Here is a 22,443-nt window from a genome sequence, read left to right as displayed (position 1 = left end):
GGCTTGCATCAAGTTAACCACTTAGTGCCTGATTCTAGGTTTAATCTATTCATCAAAAGTGTTATAGGTTGCTAGACATAACTTGAATGAGCATTGCATCCCTAACCAGCGAAAGTAGATGTTAGGGTGTTTTGTGAATATATCGGACTTGACCTCTATTGCTTGCTGTCGCATCTTGATCCAAACGAGAGTTTAGGTATCAAGATCGATCAACATAGGGAGCAGTACCACGACAGTGGGCTGTTCTACTTGAGTGATCCGAGTTCTAGACTTGATCTTAATTAAACTTGAATAATTGTTTGGCTCACACTTGTTTAACACCCGATGAAACCACCCTAGGCTAGCATTTTTAATCATCTGAAATCTTTAATTAATCTTTTTACTTGCTTGTTACGAAATCAACTTTAAAACCCCAATATTGTTTTAGCTTGATATTGATCCCATAAAGATAAAGTGTAATAGTTGGTCTCTGTGGATTCAATCCTAAAGTGCTACATCGACATATCATTCGATTGTGGTAGTGTGCACATTAGGTTAATTGGTGTGATACGTAATATCAACCTCCTTTGGACCGTTAATTTTAATATAAGTGTTCTACGTTCAGGAAAAACAAAATACTCAGGACTATTCAACCATTTCCACAAAAATGATTTTATAGATTTTTTTTGGATATAATATATACTATTATAATTGATCATGCATATAGTTACAAACGCATGTGTATATGAAATTGATAGGTATGTAATGAATGACGAAGAGAACAAAAGAGGAAAAAGGTGAGTGTTAGCCCCAAATTCACGTTGCCCCCTCGTGGGCTTATTGATTCCAAATCAATTCTGTGTCCTTATGGTACGATCTGTGCGCTAATAGCAACGTGCCTTGATGTGATCACTAGCCGGTTTTTTCCTTCGTCTCCATTATGTCTTCCTTGTGATTCTCTTTCACACGAAATTTCTCTAATTGATTAAATTACAGTAAAAACTGTAAAAACTGAATCACGAATCTTCATCTCCAACTTAATATATAGCCAGTTCCTTATGTATCGCTTGCAATTTTCGGTGGATTGATTTAACATTTAGATTAAAAATCATTTCATTTTTCTTTTTAGACTAAGAAAATTAGAAAATGAAACAAATTAAACATTTATAACAAAAAAAAGTTCCAGTGGACTTAAAAAAAAAGGGGGTTCCAGTGGACTGAAGAACAAAACTACAAACTCTTATTAGATGTCACAAGAAAATTCATTAAGAAAAAAACTTACAAAAATTGACTAATACGAGTTTAGAAAGTTTTTTCTGGAAAAAAAGATTTTGATCCCAAAAAAGCAATGATTCAGTCAATGTAACTGTATAAAATCAAGACTGATATGTTGGTTTGATGTAAAACATCATACAATATACAAAGAGTACTTGCTAGTTTAAGCTACAAAAAATGTCCCCAAATTACAATAATATTCGTACGAGCTTATATGGGCTTCTATATTAAATTATTTGGGCTATTCTATTAATTTGCATCAAATTTCATTATTCCATACTTAAATTATATGGGCTTATGTACTAAATTCAAGCCCTACTGAGCTATATTCTCTCTATGTAGTTCAACAAAGCCATTGTTCAATTAGCGGGCCTTTGATTAGCTGCAATTATGTTTCATATTACATTTGGAGTTAGAGATGTTTATTATGCTTAGAATTATAGTGTCCGTGTCCGTGTGTGTGAAAGGAAAAAATCATCACACAGTAGACCACTTTCTGAAACAAATACAATGACACTTCTATAAATTAATAATGTTGGACTACACCAAAACTATAATTTTTTTATTAATTTATAAAAATATTAATTTATTGATATACTAATTGAAACAAAATCTCAATTTGAGACTATAAAATTATATTGTTTTATAGAAATTTTTAGTGTATATTAATTTATAGATTATTAATTTAAAGAGGTTATACTGTATACCGTTAGCCATATGTTATTATACTTCTCTATTTTCTGCACTACTTTGAGCAACTTGACTTAAGCCCATTACTCCGTACTTTTAAATATACTAGGTATTTTTCTATGACATGTACAAAAATAAAATATTTAAAATTTAAATTATAATCAAATTTTGTTAATTTTTATATTTTATTATTTTTTTACAATATTCATTTTTTAATTTTAATTTATTTATATGTAAAATTTAAGATTAAATAAAATAATATATATGTATATATTTTAAATTATAATCTTGGAAATATTTTTAATCTTTTTTTTGGTTAATATATATTAAATCAAATTCTATAAAATTAAGAGAAATTTTTTTTAGGTATATAACTATCAAAACGTAAAACAAATAATATTTCTAAAATTTGGTATATATTAACAAACAAATGTATTACAAATTTTTTTTTAAAACATCATAAAATTTGGAAGAATTGTTTTAGTAATAAAAACATATATAATTGCAACATGAACGATTTCTAATGATTTCTAAGGGATCACTAACGATTTTTATTCCCTTGTAACATTAACTTTCTTAGGCATCACTCCTAAGGGATAAATCTCCATGAATTTGCGTTAGTTTTCTGCTACACGCAATGTTGTAAAAAATTATTTCTCATCAACACATGTATTTGTTATTATTGTAAGCCTAAGCACCAATACCCTCCAACATATTATAACAACCATTTGTTCCATATGTAAAGTCATCTTCATTGGTGAATCTTTCACCAATTATATTAAATATTTAATTGGTGAAAATTATTGTCAAATTCACCAAATATAAATACCGTAAGGCATTAACATAGTTAATTATTTATTTTAGTCATCATGATATGCGTTTGCTTGCAAAATAACTATGTTCATTCTAATTAAACTGCCGTAATATCGAGTTGAAACTATCATAACTACTTTTCCAAAAATGGTAGATGATAGTTTCTTGCTTTAGTTGTTCCAAATCCAATTTTGAAGTCAAATGAGAGAAAATATACAGAGATTTGTTACTAAACAAGGCCGAGTACTTTTCATATGTGTCTTACTTTGCATGTATTCCCAATATTTGAATATAGTGATGGATTCCCAATATTCTAATATATGGAATGAAATTTTTTTTTAAATTGACTATAAAATAAGGGAGGAAAGCAGATACTATATATATGTAAGTCACATCCCTCCTACGTGTAATAGTCTCTGTTCTTCAATCTCTCCGCTCTTTTACGTCTGACCTTAGGTTTGTTCCCTTCTTCTCTTATCTCTCTCTCTCTCTCTAAAATTCCTGTGATTCTATCTCAGTTTGATATGTTCTTGCTCTCTTCTTCCACAAGTTATCGATCTCGACGGTCTCGTGGGTTTCTTCTCCTCCTTTTTCTAGTTTGCTCGATAATCTTGTTTCTGTTTTGTGGAACCAAACATGGGTTTTGTCTTTTGCATTTAAACTTTTAAAATCTATTTACTTTTCTGATCTCGAGAGTGTTTAAAGCCTGAAAGGCTGAAACAGAGCTTTTTTGTGGGTTCTGAAATATCATTCTTGTACACTTTGATTTTCTTAAGTTGATCATATTTGCATGTGATTTTCTTTTTGGCCTGTTTGTGTGTGTTAATATGATCAAAGCAATTTATGTTTAGATTTTCGTTTAGTTCTCTAGTCTTACAAAAACACACTTGCAAGTTGTAATGCTAATTCGAAAATTGTTGCATTAAGGTCATGATTTTGGGTCTATGAGGCATGGTTTCTCTTTAAGTTAATGCTCTACTTAGCACCAATCTGCATGATCATTCTTTTGGCATTGTGAAGATTAAGTATTATTATTACTATTATTACTATTACTATTATTATTATTAAATTTTAGTATTAGAAACTGCAATATGAATCTGTTGATAATTGGGATTCTATGTGTTTGTCTAGTTAAGCGATATCTCTGATCATCATTCTTGTCGCTGGCTAGACTTAATGGAGGGATACTCTAACTGGAAGCCTAACGAACAAGGCAGAGACTCGCTTGCCAATAACGCTAATGATTGGAGATCAACGCATGAGTTTGATCTACGAAAAAGGGTTATTATCGCAATGTAAGACTTCTATCCACATAATAAACAAATACACAAATGTATCACTATATGATCATTTGATTCTAGTTTACCAAAAAAATAAATGATCATTTGATTCTATTCATAAAAGTGAGAAAGGTTCTTGTAAAAGAGTTCATGCTTTAGTTGTGAACTTGTAAGCTTGCACATAATAACGATTCCTACATTACACCAGTAAACACTTATTATAATTCATTATTGGCCTTGTAAAACCTAACATCAACCTTTCATGCTTTTTTAAAAAAGTTTTAGCATATTCTTTGCACCTCCATTATGATATATTCTCTTTGTTTTCATGTGTGTGCAGAGTGGAAAAGTTGAAGATATGTTTTCCTAAACATAGCCAAAATGATATCAACAATACTGCTTGTAAATTTGAGGGTAAGATCTATGGCATGGCCACAGATAAGGTACCAATATACAAATGGTTTCTATATATTACCTCAGCCCTTGTGAAGACACTTGTTGATCTTTTTTTTTCCTATGTTTCAGAGTGATTATCTGCGGAAAATCAGTGAAAAGATAATGGTTTTCGACCAAAGATTCAAAAGTGTGCAGTCTGGTTCTTTAGTCAATGAACCTAATACTACTCAAGATCCAGGTAATAAGAACTTAATAGTTGTTTTGGTTCCACTATGATTTTTTAACATTGCTGCATTGGACTAGAACTTCTCTATTGGTGGGTCTAATATCAGAAACAAATCATGATGGAACAGAACTCACATCTTGTGTCTAGAATATAGAACTGTTTCAGAACATGCAAGTTACTGAAATGTTACTTACAACTCTAGCTTACCAGGTTTTCTTTTGATGCCTTTATCTGTACAGCAGCTCAAGCTCTGAATCAAGGGCCATCACTTCCCACCTCGTTGTCATATACACAGACTCCAACAAGCCAACAATGGTTTCCTCAAAACAACATTCATCAGTCTTCTGGCTTCTCAAATCAGGTCCCTATAACCGTCTCCGCGGCTCAGAGCCAAAACATTCAAATGGGTGAAGGAGTTCATTCACATCTCCTCAGCAATTCTCAAAGACAGATTCAGGGAAGAAAACAGTTTTGTACTCAGCCTCAACAGCAGCTACAGAGTTGTAACGACATGTTTCAAAGTCAAGTGAATCAACAGCTTCTAAAAGAGAACACCCATCACTTACAACCTCCTTACATGCAGCAGCACCAGCACCAGCAAAGTCTGTTAAAACAACCTATTCATCAGCATTTGCCTCATCACACATCATTGTCTACCATTCAGCAGTCCTTTCCTCAGACTTCTGTTCACTCTAGTCTAACATCATCAGGCCAACAAAACTCTCAATACTTACCAAGACATATGTATGTGCAGTCTCAAGAACAGAAACAACAAGAATACGAGCAACTCATCAGTCAACTGATGAATGGTCAAGACACGCAGCAGAATCATCTAACATCACAGCAAAACAACTGGGAGCAACGAGGAGCTTTTACAGTATCGCCTTCCCAGCAGAACAACATTGTTAGCTTTCAAGAAATGGGACAACAGAGTAGTAACCCCCATACTATGTACCTGCAACAACACCTTTATTCTCATAGTAATAATGCTTCTTCATCCTTGGCGTCACAACAGCAGACATACATGCCTGGCGGTCAGTCTGGTAACTTTAATGTGTATGAGTCAAGTTTGTTGGGTACTCAAGGCCAAGGTTTGGGACAATCTCAGCCAATGATGCTACAACAATACCAACAGCCTCAGAATAGAATCTTACAGCAACATTTGGATGATACACAAAGGCTTCATGAAGCAGTCTCTTTGCACCAAACCCAAAACGTAGCAAACCAACAGAATCAGCCATATCAATTACAGAGAGCCCCTACGGAAAATCCATATAGTATGTTTCATTCTATTCCATTCCATCAATGAATACAATTTTTCATTATGTCCTAAGTTCCAATATTGTTTTGTAACATCTCAATATTCTACAGTAAATGCAAGTGGTGGGGACTGGCAGGAGGAGACCTATCAAAAGGTATCTGCATTGTTTCTTAACGTATTAACATTAGAAACTATGATTCATTCATCCTATGAAACCTATTATTATCTGCAGATAAAGGCCCTCAAGGAAAAGTATTTGCCTGTTCTGAGTACACTGCTCCAAAAAGTATCTGAAAAATTGGGGGAGGTACTTCAGACATAACATAACTGTTTCAATATGATATATTTTTTTTTTCAAAAGAAATATTAATAAGAAAATGTGTTAATTTCCAGGTTGATTCTCTTCCTCAACAAAATACGCAAAATGAGCCTATTGAAAAGCTAAGGGTAGGCAAATCAATGTTGGAACTAGTTGTTATGTTCTTAAATGTACATAGGGACAATATATCAGAGAGTCACAGAGATAAGTTTAGTCTGTATGAGGAACAGGTATTGAGGTTCACCAAGAATCGACAGACCTTGACTCAGAGACCAATGCAGCACCAACAATCCCCAAGTGGTCATAATCAACACTCTAATATCAGTCTACCTCAGTCTTGTATGTTTCATGAGAAGCAATTTCATCATCTCAACCAGCTACTGCATAGTCAGCAGCAGCAACAACCACAAACCAACCAGCAGCAGCCTCAGATACAGAACTACTCTTCTCCTCAGTTTGTGGACCATCAGATTCTTTCTACAGCATTTCACAACACAGGAACCTCATCACAGTCTCTTGCTCCCTCTCCAAATCTTGTGGATCTTGAAAAGCCTATCTATGTTGAGTCCCTTGTTTCACATGATTACCAACTCCAAACAGCACCTCAGGAGCAGCCTATTGATCGTCTGATAGAAGCTGTGCACTCAGTTACTACCACTCCGCCTCTAGATATCATATCACAAACTGGTAGCTACAAACGGTTAAGTAGCCTTGAATCTGAAGCTGATTCCACCGCATCATCTGGCTCCAAAGCTCAAAAGATTGAGGTAAGTTTTGGAACCTGTAAGTTTCATTTGATTGATCAAACCTTCATTTTCAAAATAAGACCATTTCCTCCTAAATCTTGCAGCCTGCTTGTACCCTCCTGCAAGAAATCAAAGATATAAATGGGAGTCTTGTAGAGACAGTGGTAAACATATGTAATGAAGAGGTTTATCCAAGTGAAGTTACTCCAGGAACAATTGTCACGTGTTCTTATTCTCCTGTGGCTCTCAGTGACACATTCGAAGCTCATTACAAGTCAGGACATATCGTAAGTTTCTCTAAACTATAAACTTCTTGTCTGCTCTTTCCTCAGCTCTTTATGTCTCCCATGTTTAATGTAGTCACAGATTCAGCCATTACGCTTACTAGTTCCTGTGAATTACCCATCTTCCCCAATCCTTCTTCTAGAGAAACTCTCATATGACTCTAGGTAAGAAAAACATTTAGTGGAAATTTACTGATGACAAGAGAGAACTACACATGTTTGATATTTCTTATGTGTTTATTTTATCGTGTTTCAGTCTACACAAATATGATGATTTATCAGCGAGGACTAGATCGAGGTTCGGTTTGTCCATGAAGGAGTTTTCAGAACCTATGTCTCTTAAAGAAATAGCTCAAGCTTGGGATGTTTGTGCAAGAGAGACGATGGCTGAGTACGCTGAGCAGCATGGCGGATGCACTTTTAGCTCTAACTATGGTCATTGGGATCCTGTCTAGGAGCTTCATGAGCCCTAGAGGTGAAAACTTATCAGGTGGAGACGTTAGAGCACAAGTTAGGTTTTCTTCTTTGCCTTGCGGTAAAAGAAACATCAATATTATGTTTATACAAGTGCATAGTGTTTTCATGTGAGTCTGGCTCATACCAACATATTTTTAAATTTGATTTAGATTTTACATCAATATATATTTTACATTATCGTGATTTAGATTTTTCTATCTTTTTGTTTTTGGTCAAAAGATTGTCTATCCATTTATAAATGATTTTGGTGGCTATTCTAACCGAGTAAAATGTCACAATTAAGCCAATTTGTAGAATATCCATGATTAGTAGTCTAGTAGAGATGGGAAATTGAGTCATAATTTGCGGGATCCGCTCTCTTTGATCTGTTACGGAGCGCATGCGGATAGACAGCTTTGAAAATTTTGAATTACATGTCAAGGTATGGGTTAAGTTTAATTTTTGATGGACGCAGGTCGGTAGAATTTGAATTGCCTGTATTTGAATCTGATTTTTTTTTTAAATAAGAATTTAATTTCTTAAAAAAATAAAAATATATTTATACAACGTTAATTATAAATATATAATATAATTTTTTATTAAAATATTAAAATAATTTGGTGTAACTTACTTTCCTGTACTAATGGTTACTAGCATGCGCAACACTGAAGGTGACTTTTTTCACTGGACCATAATTTGATTCAACGTTTCTAACTAACTTAAATAACATTTAAAGACGTGTTTCAATTTTTTCCAGAGATTTGAAGCAAATATGATCTTGATACTAGCTATCACAATACAAAGTGAATCATTTCCAAACTAACTAATTTCAATTTTAAGCATTATAGTAACATTTATGATAAGAATCACAGTAACATTTTAATTGTATAACCATTATGCAGTACATTTGCTTAAGGATATTACCGGCTGACGTAGTTACTTAGTTTAGCGGTTGTTGTAAAAAAAAAACAAAAAAAAAATACTATTGTTAAGAACCCTCCTCCATTGTTTCAATGATAGCTGATTCCAAGAGGTAAATTATATTCCCACTCCTAGAGTCATTAGTGACTCGGTTTAATTGTTTCTACAACTACCACCGCATTGGATACCTGTTCCATGGACACTTTTCTCCCAAAATATTACAGCCGTTATAATATTTATCTAGAATTTCATCTAACCAAAAATATACTCCCTCTGTTCCCGAAAGTAGGATGTTTTGCAGAATTTTGATGTTCCAATATATAAGATGTTTTCATTTTTCTAGGTAACTTTTATTTTATTAAAAACTGTGTACCCAATCATATTTTAATAGTCTATTTTGTAATTGGTTGAATACTATTAATTTATAGTTTTAATGATACTTTCTAGACAAAAAATAATTTTCTTAATATATGTGTTTCTACCTAAAAATCTTATATTTAGGAAGAGAGGGAGTAATATTTATTCCCAGAGTGGTGGTTTCGGGTGGATGCGTGTGGCCAGAGTGGAGGTTTATGGCTGTTATGAAGGGAGGAGATAGGAGAGCTTGAGGTGGTCAAGTCGTCGGATCAGTTTATACATGCTCGAATAGGGAACGGAGCAGAGGTGATTAATATGGTTGTTGTGTATGCGTCCCCTTCACCGAGCCGTAGAAGTGGCTTATGGGCTGCTTTAGAAGAAGTTTTACGTAATGCGGAGGGCCCGGTGTTCGTTGGGGGAGACTTTAACACAATAGTGAGGATAGATGAAAGGAGTGTGGGAATGGGAGATTGTCTGAGGATTCTCTAAAGTTTGGTGATTGGATAAATGATATGTCACTGATTGATATGGGATTTCATGGCAACCAGTTTACATGGAAAAGAGGGAAAACTGAAAGCACATTTGTAGCGAAGAGGCTGGATAGAATATTATGTTGTGCCCAGTCTAGACTCAGGTGGCAGGAGGCAAGTGTGAGGCATTTACCTTTCTTAGCATCAGACCACGCTCCTTTGTATTTACAGCTCACACCGGAGGTGAAGGGTGATGCACGTCGACGTCCATTTCGTTTTGAGGCGGCATGGCTACAACACAATGAGTTTCAAGACTTGCTAACAGCTTCATGGGATCGTGATATTGATACAAGAGAGGCTTTGCAGAGGTTGGAAGTGACACTCCGAAAGTGGAACAGAGAAGTTTTCGGAAATATCCAAAGAAGGAAAGAGGACTTGTTGAGGCAGATTACAGAGATACAGGATAAATTGAGCAAGACCTCTCTGATGATATCTTGGCAAAGGAGGGAGAGCTACTAAAAGAACTTGAGATCGTCCTTGAGCAAGAAGAAGTGCTCTGACTCCAAAAGTCGCGAGAGAAGTGGTGTGTGCATGGAGATAGAAATACCAAGTTCTTTCATATGTCGACAATCATTAGGAGAAAGCGAAATCGAGTGGAGATGCTAAAGAAAGATGAAATTCAGTGGGTATCAGATGCAAATGAACTTGAGAAGCTAGCGGTGGATTATTTCAGAAAACTATATTCTCTGGAAGATTTGGATACAGACACACAAATGCTAATGGAGAGGAGATTTGTGGGGCTTACAAGACAAGAGAGAATGGATCTTGACAAAATGTTTTCTGCGGAGGAAGTAGAGAAGGCGGTGAGAGCTATGGGCAGCTTTAAGGCACCAGGTCCGGATGGGTTTCAACCAGTTTTCTATCAGAAGTGCTGGGAGACCGTTGGTGCATCTGTGATCAGGTTTGTCCTTCTTTTCTTTGAGACGGGGAAGTTGCCGGAGAATACTAATGATGCACTCGTGGTGCTAATTCCGAAAGTGACAAAGCCTGAGTATATTACTCAGTTTCGACCTATAAGTCTCTGCAATGTGTTGTTTAAAACTATCACGAAGGCCATGGTAGGGAGACTGAAGAGTATTATAGCGCTGTTCGTTTGGTTGCCGCCGGTACCAGCGGCAGCGGCAGCGTCAAGAATCTGCGTCAACTCTTGTTCGTTTCGTTGCCGCAGGAAGCTGCGTCTGACGCCGCGTCCGAACGCTGCGTCCTGCGGCTGACGCCGATAAAACCTGCGGTTGCGACATGAAATCTGCGGCTAAAAACGTAATTACTATTTTACCCTTATTATTTTTTTGTATTTACAAAAAACCTAAACCTAAATTTGACGCTGCCGCATCTTTGGGAGAAGTTTGACGCAGCTCTCGTATCTCTCTCGATCTCCATTTCGACACAGCTCCATCTCTCTCGATCTCCATTTCTGACGACGCAGCCGCAACTCGACTCCTCCATTGACGCAACTCGAGCTCTCTCTTGTCCTCCATAGACGCATCTGGAGCTCTCTCTCCATCTCCGACGCATCTCGAGCTCTCTCCGTCTCGACGCATCTCGAGCTCTCTCCGTCTCGACGCATCTTGACCGAGCTCTCTCTCGATCTCTGACGCAAACCCATCTCGAGCTCTCTCTCTCTCGATCTATGACGCAAACCCATCTCCGAGCTCTCTCTCGATCTCTTCTCCGAGCTCTCTCTCGATCTCTTCTCCGAGCTCTCTCTCGATCTCAAAGGTAAGAGCTTTGTTGCGTTCCTTGTTTAATGTGAAATGGAATCGTAGTAGCTCTAATTACGCTTAATTATGGTTCTCTCTCTGTTCATAGCTCTTGTTTGATTGTTGACTTGTTCATGTCTCGTGTTCGTTTACTTGGTTACTTGCATGATAAGCATTGCTCTAGAGTCTACTCTAGAGTCTAGGCTTGGAACTGACAGATACATTTGTATTTGCCTGGTCTACCTTGAGGAATTATTTGTTTGATGTCGAATTATTTGTATTTGACAGATACAATTATTTGTTTGATGTCGAATTCATTGCCCTGAGGTTTGAAGAGGAGGATGTTGTTGTTGACAGGTGTACTTGTTAAAAGTTGAGGGGATCTCTTTTCGCTTCTTGCCAGATCCTATCCAAATAAAGAATGCATTGGAGGTTGTTGCTTCATCCTACACTTCTCCTGCAGTTGTTATTTACTAGTTATTTGTTCTACAAATTCTTTTGCTCTTAGACATCAGTCATTTGCTTGGCCTCTTTTTTTTTCTTATTTTGCTTACTCCTCTGAAGCTAAAGTTTGTCTACTGCTGCAATTAGTCTGGTATAAAAAAAATTAAAAACAATCGAAGAGATGCACTGTAATGCCTAATGAAGTTCCCTTATGTTTTGGTGTTTTTGCTATGTCTTTGCTTGATTTTCATCTCTCGTTATTTGCTCTCTGCAGTCTGAGCTTCTTGTTGTGAGGAAGAAAAATACTTTGTTGTTGAAGGTACAATTTCAAATACTTTTTCCACATTTTCTCTGTTCTAAATCATCTCTGTTCTTAATCGTTTGAGTATTTGTTTTTTTTTTCAGCTGTGTCTGTGTGTCTCAATCTCTCCTAAGCTTCGTCTGTCTCCCTCACTCTCTCAAGGTATGATGTTTTTGATTGATTAGTTCTGTTCTGTGACTACACTCTCTCACTCTCTCAAGGTATAATCGTTTTGAGTATTTTTTTTTTGCAGGACTCAGATCCTCTCAAGCTCACTCTCTCAAGCTCAGACTCTCTCAAGCTCACTCTCTACCGGTGTTCCTCTCACTTTTTAAGATGTCGACGTCAAAAGATGTAAGTTTCTCTCACACTAGTCTTAATGCTTGAATGTGCATCTTTTTTGTATGGAACTATATTTAGGTTGTATGGAACTGTCTTTAGGATGTATGGAACTGTCTTTAGGTTGTATGGAACTGTCTTTAGGCTGTATGGATCTCTCTTTAGGTCTTTTAGGTCATATGCTTAAGGGTCTGTGTCTTGTTTTGGTGTGTTTTAGAATTGGAAACCTGAGGAAACTAGGTATTTTTTCCAACTCTATGCGGAAGAGAAAAGAAAAGGAAATAAAGTTGGTCAGCAAATGAATAAAGTAGGGAAAAAGAACATCATGGATGCGTTTGAGCTGAGGTTTAAGAAGGGATTTTCTGATTGGAAGAGGGACTACAAGAACAAGTACGACAGCAGTAGAAAGAAATACATCAGGATTAGGATGCTGACTCAGAACAGGACAGGACTTGGGTATGATGACATGGGAAGGATCGACATGTCAGATGATTGGTGGAAAGAGCGCGAAAGGGTCAGTTTCTCATTTTCTCTTTTGTGAACTTAGCTGAATGTACTTGTGTTGAAATAATAGAACTTAGCTCAGTTTCTCACTGACTTACTCTTTCTCTTTTGTTATATAGGAGTGTCCTGGGATTAGAAAAGCTTTCTGCAAAGAAATTGATAACATGGATATGTTTGAAGCAGAATTTGGTGGTGTAGTAGTTACTGGAGCAGAAGGTTGGAGCGCTCAACATGGAGAAGCAAGCTTGGATTCGAGAGTTGGTGGAGATATTGGTGAGGATGAAGCTGATTCTCAGCCAGCAGCAGAGACTCAAGCATTGGAGACAGAAACCCAGCGCCAAGCTCCTCGCCAAACTCAACCAGCGGCTCAGACTCATTCTGGAAGTTCAAGAGCAAAACGAAGGCGTAAAGAGAAAGATGTGGCTGTGGAGGCTTGTGAAAAACGGACAGCTGCGCTTGAAGTGAAGAATATGCTAGCAAAACAATTGATGGAGCGTGAACAACCATTCAGTGTTGAGACCGTATTGGAGATGTTGTATGCTCTCCCTGAAGTGAGAGAGTGGTCGCCTTTATATGAAGCATCGATTGAGCTTCTGATAGATAGTGAAGGGAGCCGAAGGGGATTCATAACGATGAAGACAGATGAAGCAAAGACTAAGTTTCTGGAGCTTAGGACCAAGATAAAACGTGATGAGTAGAGGTTTATGTTGAGTAGGAACTTAAGTTTGGTACTGCTTTGTGTTATGAAACTAGTATGGATTTGTTGAGTAGGAACTTAAGTTTGGTACTGCTTTGTGTAATAACAATGTTGTGTCTTCTCTTTTTTTTGTTAATAACAGGTCTGATCGGTTATCTTGAGTCTTTAAACCTCAAAGAGTCGTTTAAATATTGTTTCTTATTGGTCTTGGTCGGTTTCTTATTAACAGCAACAGATCACATGTCTTGTTTCTTTTTTCTATCTTGAACATTTATTTACTTGAATTTGTGCATTGGCTGATGATGATTTATTCAATATGGTTTTGTAGATGCTTGAAAGATGGTTGTTGGAAGATGAAGATGGTGATTATGATGATGAACTTGGTTTGTTTGATGTGGCTATTACTGAGAGACTGAGTCATAGAACAGATCGAGGAGCAGGATGGCGTTATGTTCAGCAACTTATGTACGAATCTGATCAGCAATGTTACGACATTCTGCGCATGAATCAAAGGACGTTTGAAGCTTTGTGCAAGATGCTAGCTCAGCGATATGGATTGGAAGAGTCTCACCATGTCTACCTTGAGGAATCTGTTGCGATGTTTCTCGAGACTGTTGGTCAAGATAAGACGAAGAGGGATATTGCTGCAAGGTATCAAAGATCGTTGGATACAGTACAAAGAAAGCTTGATGAAGTCTTGAGTGCTCTTCTCAAGTTTGCAGAGGATACACTAAAACCAGAAGAAGGTGAGTTTGCAAGAGTGAGTCCTGTTTTGAGAAACGATGATCGGTATTGGCCTCAGTTCAGAGATTGTATTGGAGCACTTGATGGAACTCATATCCCGGTTCGCCCTCCAAGTCAGAATGCAGATGCATACAGAGGCAGAAAGCAAGATCCTACAATGAATGTTCTTGCTATATGTAACTTCGATATGAAGTTCATATATGCATATGTCGGTGTACCTGGTAGAGCACATGATACCAAGGTCTTGACTCATTGTGCGAGAAACGAGGCTTCTTTTCCACATCCTCCTGCTGGAAAGTATTATTTAGTTGACTCCGGATATCCGACCAGGACAGGGTATCTTGGTCCACATCGTAATATGCGATATCATCTTGGTCAGTTTGCTACAGGAGGACCACCAGTTAGTGCAAGAGAGTTATTCAACCGAAAGCATTCAGGTCTACGATCAGTGATTGAGAGGACATTTGGAGTATGGAAAGCAAAATGGAGGATTTTGGATCGTAAGCATCCAAAGTATGGTCTGGTCAAGTGGATTAAGTTGGTGACAGCGACGATGGCGCTACACAACTTCATACGTGATTCACATCGGGAAGATCTTGATTTTGTACAGTGGCAAAATGGTGATGATGGAGAAGGAGAAGAAGCTGCTAGTGACGGTGATGAAGAAGAAGGTGATGATGATGATGATGATGAAGATGATGGTGGTGGTGGAGGTGGTGGTGGTGGTGGTGGACATATTGTTTATGAGCCGACAGGTGATAGAGCGATGGAAGATTTGCGTGATAACATCACAAATGAATATGGTAGAGGTCGTTTACCGTATTAAATGTTTTAGTTGATGATTTAATTTTTTTTTTGCTTATAACTTTGATTGTCATTTAAATGTGATATTTAATTAAGACTTGATGTAATATTTAGCTTTCGTTTATGATAAATATTTTGAAGTATTATTTTGTTTCTAATTTAGCTTATGATGTATGAAAAAAAATTATTACATTTGTATAATTTACATTTGTATAATTGACCAAAAAATTATTACCAAGTAAACATAATATTTTAATGGATGTAAATATATTTAAACTACACTTGATTTATTTAAATACAATTTTACAAAAATTTTAAAATAAATCTGAAAAAATGAAAATAGCCGCAGCGTCTATCAAACGAACAACCCAAAAATCTACTTCCTGCGGCAGCGTCAGCGTCGACCTCAACTTCCTGCGTCTTCTAAACGAACAATAATCGGCGGCAGCGGCAGCGGCAGCGGCAGCGGCAGCGTCAGCGTCTGCGAAACGAACAACAACTGTCCTCATTGACGCTGCCGCTGACGCTGCCGCTGCCGCTGCCGCCGAAACCTGCGGCAACCAAACGAACAGGGCCTATGCCTAAACTGATTGGTCCTGCTCAGTCTAGTTTCATCCCGGGCAGATTGAGTGCGGATAACATTGTTGTGGTTCAGGAAGCTGTTCATTCGATGAAAAAGAAGCAAGGCCGCAAGGGTTGGATGCTGCTGAAACTGGATTTGGAGAAAGCCTATGATAGGCTGCGTTGGGATTTTCTAGAAGATACACTAAGGGCTGCTGGTTTGTCTGAGAATTGGGTCAAGAGGATTATGGAATGTGTGTCTGGTCCATTAATGTGTATTTTGTGGAATGGGGAAAAATCTGAGCCGTTTAAGCCATCAAGAGGACTGCGACAAGGTGATCCACTGTCCCCGTACTTGTTTGTCTTATGCATGGAGAGATTATGTCAACTGATTGAGAAAGCAGTGGAGGATAAAAGATGGAAACCGATAAGATTGTCGAGAGGTGGTCCACATCTATCTCACATTTGCTTCGCAGATGATTTAATCATGTTTGCAGAGGCATCGGTGACGCAGATTCGAGTGATCAGGAAAGTGTTGGAGAAGTTCTGTAAAGCCTCTGGTCAGAAAGTAAGCCTCCAGAAATCAAAGATTTTCTTTTCTAATAATGTCTCTAGAGGAAGAGAAGAGAGAATAAGCAGAGAAAGCGGTATTGCATCAACAAAGGAGCTGGGAAAATACTTGGGGATGCCGATACTACAGAAAAGAATTAATAAAGATACTTTTGGAGAGGTACTGGAGAAAGTAGCTTCACGGCTAGCAGGATGGAAGAAACAAACATTAAGTCTCGCAGGAAGGGTAACATTGACAAAGTCGGTTCTGTCATCAATCCCGGTGCATACGATGAGTACGATTAGCATGCCAGTGGGTATACTGGAGAAGCTTGATAGCCTAGCGAGGAGCTTCGTGTGGGGAAGTGGACAACACTTAGTCTCTTGGGATAAAATATGCAAACCGAAGGCGTCTGGAGGTTTGGGGATCAGGGTGTCGAGAGGTATGAACAAAGCCTTGTTAGCTAAAGTGGGATGGCGTCTGTTACACGATACTGAGAGCTTATGGGCCAACGTTTTACGAAGTAAGTACGGGGTGGGGGACATACATGACACATATTGGATGGTAGGGAGCAGCTCTAGCTCGTCAACATGGAAAAGTGTGGTAATGGGGATAAGAGAAGTGGTTCTTGTGGGCCATAGTTGGATCACTGGTAATGGGAGGAATATCAGGTTCTGGACGGATAGTTGGATAGCAGGCCAACCACTCATGACTGAAGTGATTGCAGGGCTTCCAGAAGGATATGAAGATATAACAGTTAGAGATATGTGGGGGGAAGGTGGAGGTTGGGATTTCGATAGAATTACCCCGTTTGTAACAGCTGAGAGAAGACTAGAGCTTATGGCAGTAGTAGTGGATACTGTTACTGGAGCAAAGGATCGTTTGGCATGGGGGCAGACTCCGAATGGGCAGTTTACGGTGAAGTCTGCATACACCTTGCTTACAAGAGATGAAAATCCAAGACCGCAGATGGGGAGTTTCTTTCGATCTATGTGGCGCGTTGTAGCATCTGAGAGAGTTCGAATGTTCCTCTGGCTAGTGGCAAACCAAGCAATCATGACAAATGCAAAGAGACATCGAAGGCACCTGAGTGGGACTGACTTATGCCAGGTTTGCAGAGGAGGAATTGAGACTATTATACATGTGTTACGTGATTGTCCTGCGATAAAAGGTATATGGGAGAGATTTGTTCCGAGAATGAGAAGGGAGGCTTTCTTCAGAATGTCGTTACTGGAATGGTTATATAAGAACCTATGTGATAACAATGCAGGTGGTGGTGTTCCGTGGGCTACTATATTCGATTTGACTCTATGGTGGGGATGGAAGTGGAGATGTGGAAATGTATTTGGTGATACCCGACTGTGGAGAGATAGAGTCAAGTTCTTACGTGACTTGGCTAAGGGAGTTATAACAGCAAATAGAGCAGAGAATGCTCACATAAAGGAGAGACATATGGTTGAGATAATGGTGGGATGGAAGCCACCTTGTGTGGGGTGGATGAAACTGAACACGGACGGGGCATCACATGGGAACCCGGGGCCGGCGGCTGCAGGGGGAGCACTGCGAAACGGAGAAGGCGAGTGGTGTGGAGGTTTTGCGGTTAATATAGGTAGCTGTACGGCACCATTAGCGGAGTTATGGGGTGTGTACTATGGTTTAGTGGTTGCTTGGGAGAAAGGGGTGAGAAGGTTGGAGGTAGAGGTCGATTCTATGATGGTGATGGAGTTTCTTACGATAGGGATTGGGGACACTCATCCGCTGTCTTTTCTGGTACGCTTGTGCCATGGCTTCTTGACAAGGGACTGGCTGGTCCGATTTGTTCATGTATATAGGGAAGGAAACCGCTTAGCTGATGGTTTGGCTAACTTTGCATTTACTCTTCCGTTTGGTTTTCATAGTTTTGTTGTGGCACCGATTGAGGTCGCTGTTTTAGTTCATGAGGATGTTGCTGGACCGTTGCGGCCACGACAAACTCGTCTTGTAAGCTGAAGTTTGGGTTTCTTTTTTAAATAAACTGGGAGTCACTCTCCCATATTCCTACCAAAAAAAAAAAACACTAGATAAAAATTATTGTGCAATCATAACCACACAAAGTCCTATACACTGACCATGTTTTAGTCATAAAAAGAGTCACAGTTCAAAGTCATACTATATACATACTCTATCCATGTCTGGCCATTACAGTAGATAAGATTTTCGTCAGTGGCCTAAAAGTTTATTTTAATGTGTGGTCCTAGCCCATGGTTCCTTGTCTTACGGATCTGGTTTAGTGTTACTTTTTAGATAAAAATGTCCGGGTGAAGAGTAACCTGCACTCGTGATTTAAAAATGAATTACTTGTGAGCTAAACAATTAGTACACCTAATTGTTTTGCCCTTTTATTTGTTACATTAAAACTACAGTGTTTTCCTTTACTAATCCCCGAACAAAATATAATGATTTGATTCTACTTTGTTGATGAGAATCATACGATAAACTTACCAACCTGTTAGCTGTTCATCAAGAAAAAAATATCAATCGTCTCAATTTCATATACAAACATTTAGATTTATGATATTTGTTGTTTTGTGTATTAAAGATAAAAGATAAATTGCTATGTACACATGATGCATGTAATACTCAATTTTGGATCCTTTCGAGAAACACCACAAAAAAAACTAATTAACTAAATATGAATATTCCAATGAATTTATTACTCTGCTTTGACACTTTGCATATATAGGTACATTACAAGAAAAAATTACATTACAAGATCTCAAACAAGAGAAAGTCATAAAAGCCAGAAAAATATTTAATTTACCAATCCATCATTAAACAAAGAAATAAATACATGCATCTCATGTTTCTTCAAACACAAACCGACCTGCACACCACCGGACATATCTCTCTCCGACATCGAGAACGCTTCATTCCTGTCTATCGAAACGAACTCAGTATTAACCGGTTTTCCCCACCCGAAATCCGAACCATATAGCCCAAACCGGTTTGAACCTGCAATAGTCCCGAGCTGTGTACCCGGTTTCACTCTCTTCTTTCCATCCACGTACAACTCGCAAAGTTGCTCAATCCCTAATAAACGCAAACCTTTGACCGAGTCGCCGAGGATCTCGACGGCTTTGACAAATCCATCTTCTCCCAAAAACGTCTTAGCTTTGTGTCCGAAGCAACCGATGGGGAACACACAGTTCCCTAAGTATCCCTTATGAACCGGCGGGTCTAACCGGTTCCTAAAGTCAGCAGCATACATGAGACGAACCGGTCTTTCCCCTTGGCCTCCATGCGTCTTCACCAAGCAAGTCCACATGTAGGCGTAAGCCAGAACGAACGTGGACAAGTGAAGCTCAGAATGAGAGCGAGTTGACTCGCTCTTAGCTCGCTCCCTAAGTTTCTCTACGTTTTCCAGAGTCAACTCAAGCGTGATCCTGAATATGTCATGGCCGATCTCTCCAGCTTGAGGGATCTTGAGGGTTCTTTCACCTTGAAGAACCAACATCTTGGCTTCAAGATAAGCAGGGACATTGATGATCGTGCGGTCTAAACTGGGAGTTAAATCATCAGGTAATAATATATTTCCATGTGTTTGTGATTTACAGATATGAGCCCATGATTTATAAAAATTCACTACCGTTTTGCCATCCATGACCGCATGGTTTGCTGTTATGCCTATACAGAACCCTTGGTTAGGGAACAAGGTAACTTGTAAAGAAAGGACACACGGCGAGTCACAAGAAGCCGGAAACTCGGTGACCAGGGCACGTGTCTCGCTCGCGAGACGTTTTCCCTTGCCTGAAACACTGCTGAAATCTTCCTCGCTCTCAGACACTGTCAACGTGACAGTGTCGTGCGGGAACACGACGATGCAAGGCTTAGGATCTTGCGGGTTCCAAGTGACGTGACCCGCAAGGGGGAGGAAGTGACCGAGAACAAGAGAAAGAGATGCCTCGAGTTTAGGGATGATCACGGAGTAGAAGAACTTGCGTGATGATGATGACTCGGTGAGTTTGTAGAAGACGACTTGCTGTACAGAATCTTTTAGCCACTTTAGGTCGAAGAAAGTGAGTGGGACAACGAGTGGGTCATATAATGAATCTGCATAGGGGCTGACATGGGAGATCTTGATGATATTTAGCACCATCTCCGATGAATGAAACCTCTTCTTGATTATTTTTTCCAGCAATGATGAATGTAAACTTTTTATAGCATCTCCATCCTTATCCATGGGAATCCAAAAGAGATTTTTCCAACAAAAAGTAAAATTAATATTTAAAAAAAATTAATTTATAATTAAGTTTTTATTTAAAACATAATTGAATTAACAGATATGTGAGATATTTTCATGGGATCCCTATTTCCATAGGGATTTTTATAAATTTTCAAAGTTTTCATTTAATTTGAAAATATCACTTTCTATCTTCTTTTTTCTAGTATTATTGTTTTTTAAATAATATAAGGAACTCACATTAAAATTAGATATTACCAATTCTGATGCATTTAGTGAGCATCCTTAAATTTACATTTAATTATAAATAATTGTGAATTATTAACATATAATAGAAATATTCTATAATAGTTTTACATAATATTATATATATATATATATTTTTTTTTATTTTAACAGAACAATTTATTTATACATATCAAAACCAAAATTTAAAATTGGTTAAATATATAATGTGCAGTTATTAAATACATGTAAACAAATTAGACTATGAAAATTATAATACTATGCTAAACTTATAAAAAATATAATCTCATGCATGGCCTACAATTCACTGAATATATTTAATCATTTTCACTAGTCCTTTGGACGATTTTGAAAGTTGGAAGTATATACACAAATTAAAATTTATTCATAGTCATATATATGTTTAATTTATTTGATGAAAGTTATGGTTTCTCTAAAATATTTTACAATAATGTTGTCACCAACTAGACACAATGTATTATAATTGTATTTCTTTATCAATTGGTCAGGAAAATTATGGATGCAATTATTGCGATCTTTGCTTAATGACTTCTCCATTTTTTCTAAAAATCTATCGATACTTAGGGGGGTTTAACTTTCAATGCTAATTATTTTCTTCCTCATCATACCATAGAAAGCATTAATGCAAATGAGTTTTGTTAGGTCTAACTATGTACGTATTAAATCATGTCAACGTCCACATACGTAGATTTATGCTTTTACAATAAAAGATTGTTGATCTAGTAGCTAGTTAACTAATATTTTAGTGTTTCTGCATTGAATTTTGGACTCGATTTTAATATATGAATTTAATTTACGGTATTTTTATTTTTATCCTTTTAATTTAGTATCCCCGCTCATAATATGGAACAACCCCTATCTCATTATTTATATAATTCTTTATATTTTCCGACCATATTTTCATATTTCTAACATAAGAAATTTATTGTTGTGTGGCTGTCAATTACATGCATAGGGAATAGTTACTAATAACTAGATTTTTTAACCGCGCTACGCGCGGATAAGATTTTATATGTATTTCTCAATTCTAAAAAAATAATGTATAATATTGTATTACATTATTTGAAGAATATAAAATAAGACTACATAATATAAATATATTTTTTAAATTTTCTTTGTGGAAATCATTATGTTGTTTGATTGTTCTACTTGACTCACATATTTGCATAGTTATTTGTGATAGATGAATAACTATATTTTTATTATCAGTAAATAATATATATTTATTATATAATATAAGAAAAATAAAATTATTTACTTTTAAAACAAACTTGTCTCATGTTGGGGACTTGGTTATAGACATATCATATTCGAATGAGACATTTTTACAGTTATCAATCTTCTTAACAGTCAAGAAACAAATCTGAATATCAAAACAATCTCATACGATCTCTTTGTGGAATAACTGCTCTGAAGAAATTGAATTTAAGCATCAAAAGGACTGAAAATGGATGTGTAGATGTGTTATCTAAGTCAGCTTTACAAAATACTATTCATAGTTCATATATCATTTATGTCCATTCTATTTTTTTGTCCATCATTTCTTAAACATCTTGAAATAACTGATGCTAATTAATAATAAACTTTTGGCTAGCAAAAAAATCAAATTTGTCTAATTATCGTTTAATTTGTCTAACTGATATATATGTATTTCTCAATTCTAAAAAAATAATGTATAATATTATATTACATTATTTAAAGAATATAAAATAAGACTACATAACATAAATATATTTATTTTAAATTTTCTTTGCAGAAATCATTATGTTGTTTGATTGTT

At 37.0% G+C, this 22,443-nt stretch overlaps 3 protein-coding genes across 8 annotated transcripts; 2 read left to right on the top strand and 1 right to left on the bottom strand.

Annotated features, from left to right (window-relative positions):
* Nucleotides 1-367: 367 nt before the first annotated feature.
* On the top strand, nucleotides 368-9,164 carry LOC103849797 (probable mediator of RNA polymerase II transcription subunit 15c). 3 transcript variants are annotated; one of them, XM_033285140.1, is made up of 10 exons: nucleotides 368-3,213; nucleotides 3,889-4,052; nucleotides 4,378-4,480; nucleotides 4,563-4,671; nucleotides 4,899-5,936; nucleotides 6,031-6,227; nucleotides 6,314-7,006; nucleotides 7,090-7,272; nucleotides 7,346-7,434; nucleotides 7,526-9,164. In XM_033285140.1, exons 2-10 carry the CDS (start codon nucleotides 3,934-3,936, stop codon nucleotides 7,722-7,724), a joined length of 2,730 nt encoding a protein of 909 aa, XP_033141031.1. In that variant the 5' UTR covers nucleotides 368-3,213; nucleotides 3,889-3,933; the 3' UTR covers nucleotides 7,725-9,164. The 3 variants fall into 3 exon arrangements, with proteins under 3 accessions (XP_033141031.1, XP_033141032.1, XP_033141033.1); XM_033285142.1 differs by having other exon boundaries at nucleotides 369-4,052; nucleotides 6,031-6,074; nucleotides 6,153-6,227; XM_033285141.1 differs by having other exon boundaries at nucleotides 368-4,052; nucleotides 4,902-5,936.
* A 2,808-nt stretch (nucleotides 9,165-11,972) lies between these two features.
* On the top strand, nucleotides 11,973-15,209 carry LOC103849808 (protein ANTAGONIST OF LIKE HETEROCHROMATIN PROTEIN 1-like). Of its 4 annotated transcripts, XM_033285144.1 has the most exons (5): nucleotides 11,973-11,996; nucleotides 12,083-12,122; nucleotides 12,300-12,332; nucleotides 12,535-12,831; nucleotides 12,941-13,819. In XM_033285144.1, the coding sequence occupies exons 3-5, from the start codon at nucleotides 12,315-12,317 to the stop codon at nucleotides 13,517-13,519; spliced, it is 894 nt and encodes a 297-aa protein (XP_033141035.1). In that variant the 5' UTR covers nucleotides 11,973-11,996; nucleotides 12,083-12,122; nucleotides 12,300-12,314; the 3' UTR covers nucleotides 13,520-13,819. The 4 variants fall into 4 exon arrangements, with proteins under 4 accessions (XP_033141035.1, XP_033141034.1, XP_018511618.2 ...); XM_033285143.1 differs by lacking the exons at nucleotides 12,535-12,831; nucleotides 12,941-13,819 and adding an exon at nucleotides 13,847-15,209 and having other exon boundaries at nucleotides 11,974-11,996; XM_033285145.1 differs by lacking the exon at nucleotides 11,973-11,996 and having other exon boundaries at nucleotides 12,029-12,122; nucleotides 12,941-13,820.
* A 3,634-nt stretch (nucleotides 15,210-18,843) lies between these two features.
* LOC103849800 (BAHD acyltransferase At3g29680-like) lies at nucleotides 18,844-21,751 on the bottom strand. Its single transcript, XM_009126535.3, has one exon. The coding sequence runs from the start codon at nucleotides 20,394-20,396 to the stop codon at nucleotides 18,969-18,971; it is 1,428 nt and encodes a 475-aa protein (XP_009124783.2). The 5' UTR covers nucleotides 20,397-21,751; the 3' UTR covers nucleotides 18,844-18,968.
* Nucleotides 21,752-22,443: the final 692 nt, after the last annotated feature.

Source organism: Brassica rapa, chromosome A02 (assembly GCF_000309985.2).
Source record: "Brassica rapa cultivar Chiifu-401-42 chromosome A02, CAAS_Brap_v3.01, whole genome shotgun sequence".
In the NCBI taxonomy this organism is placed as follows: domain Eukaryota; kingdom Viridiplantae; phylum Streptophyta; class Magnoliopsida; order Brassicales; family Brassicaceae; genus Brassica; species Brassica rapa.
The sequence above is the reverse complement of the archived record's forward strand: the minus strand, read 5'-3'. Positions and strand labels throughout refer to the sequence as shown.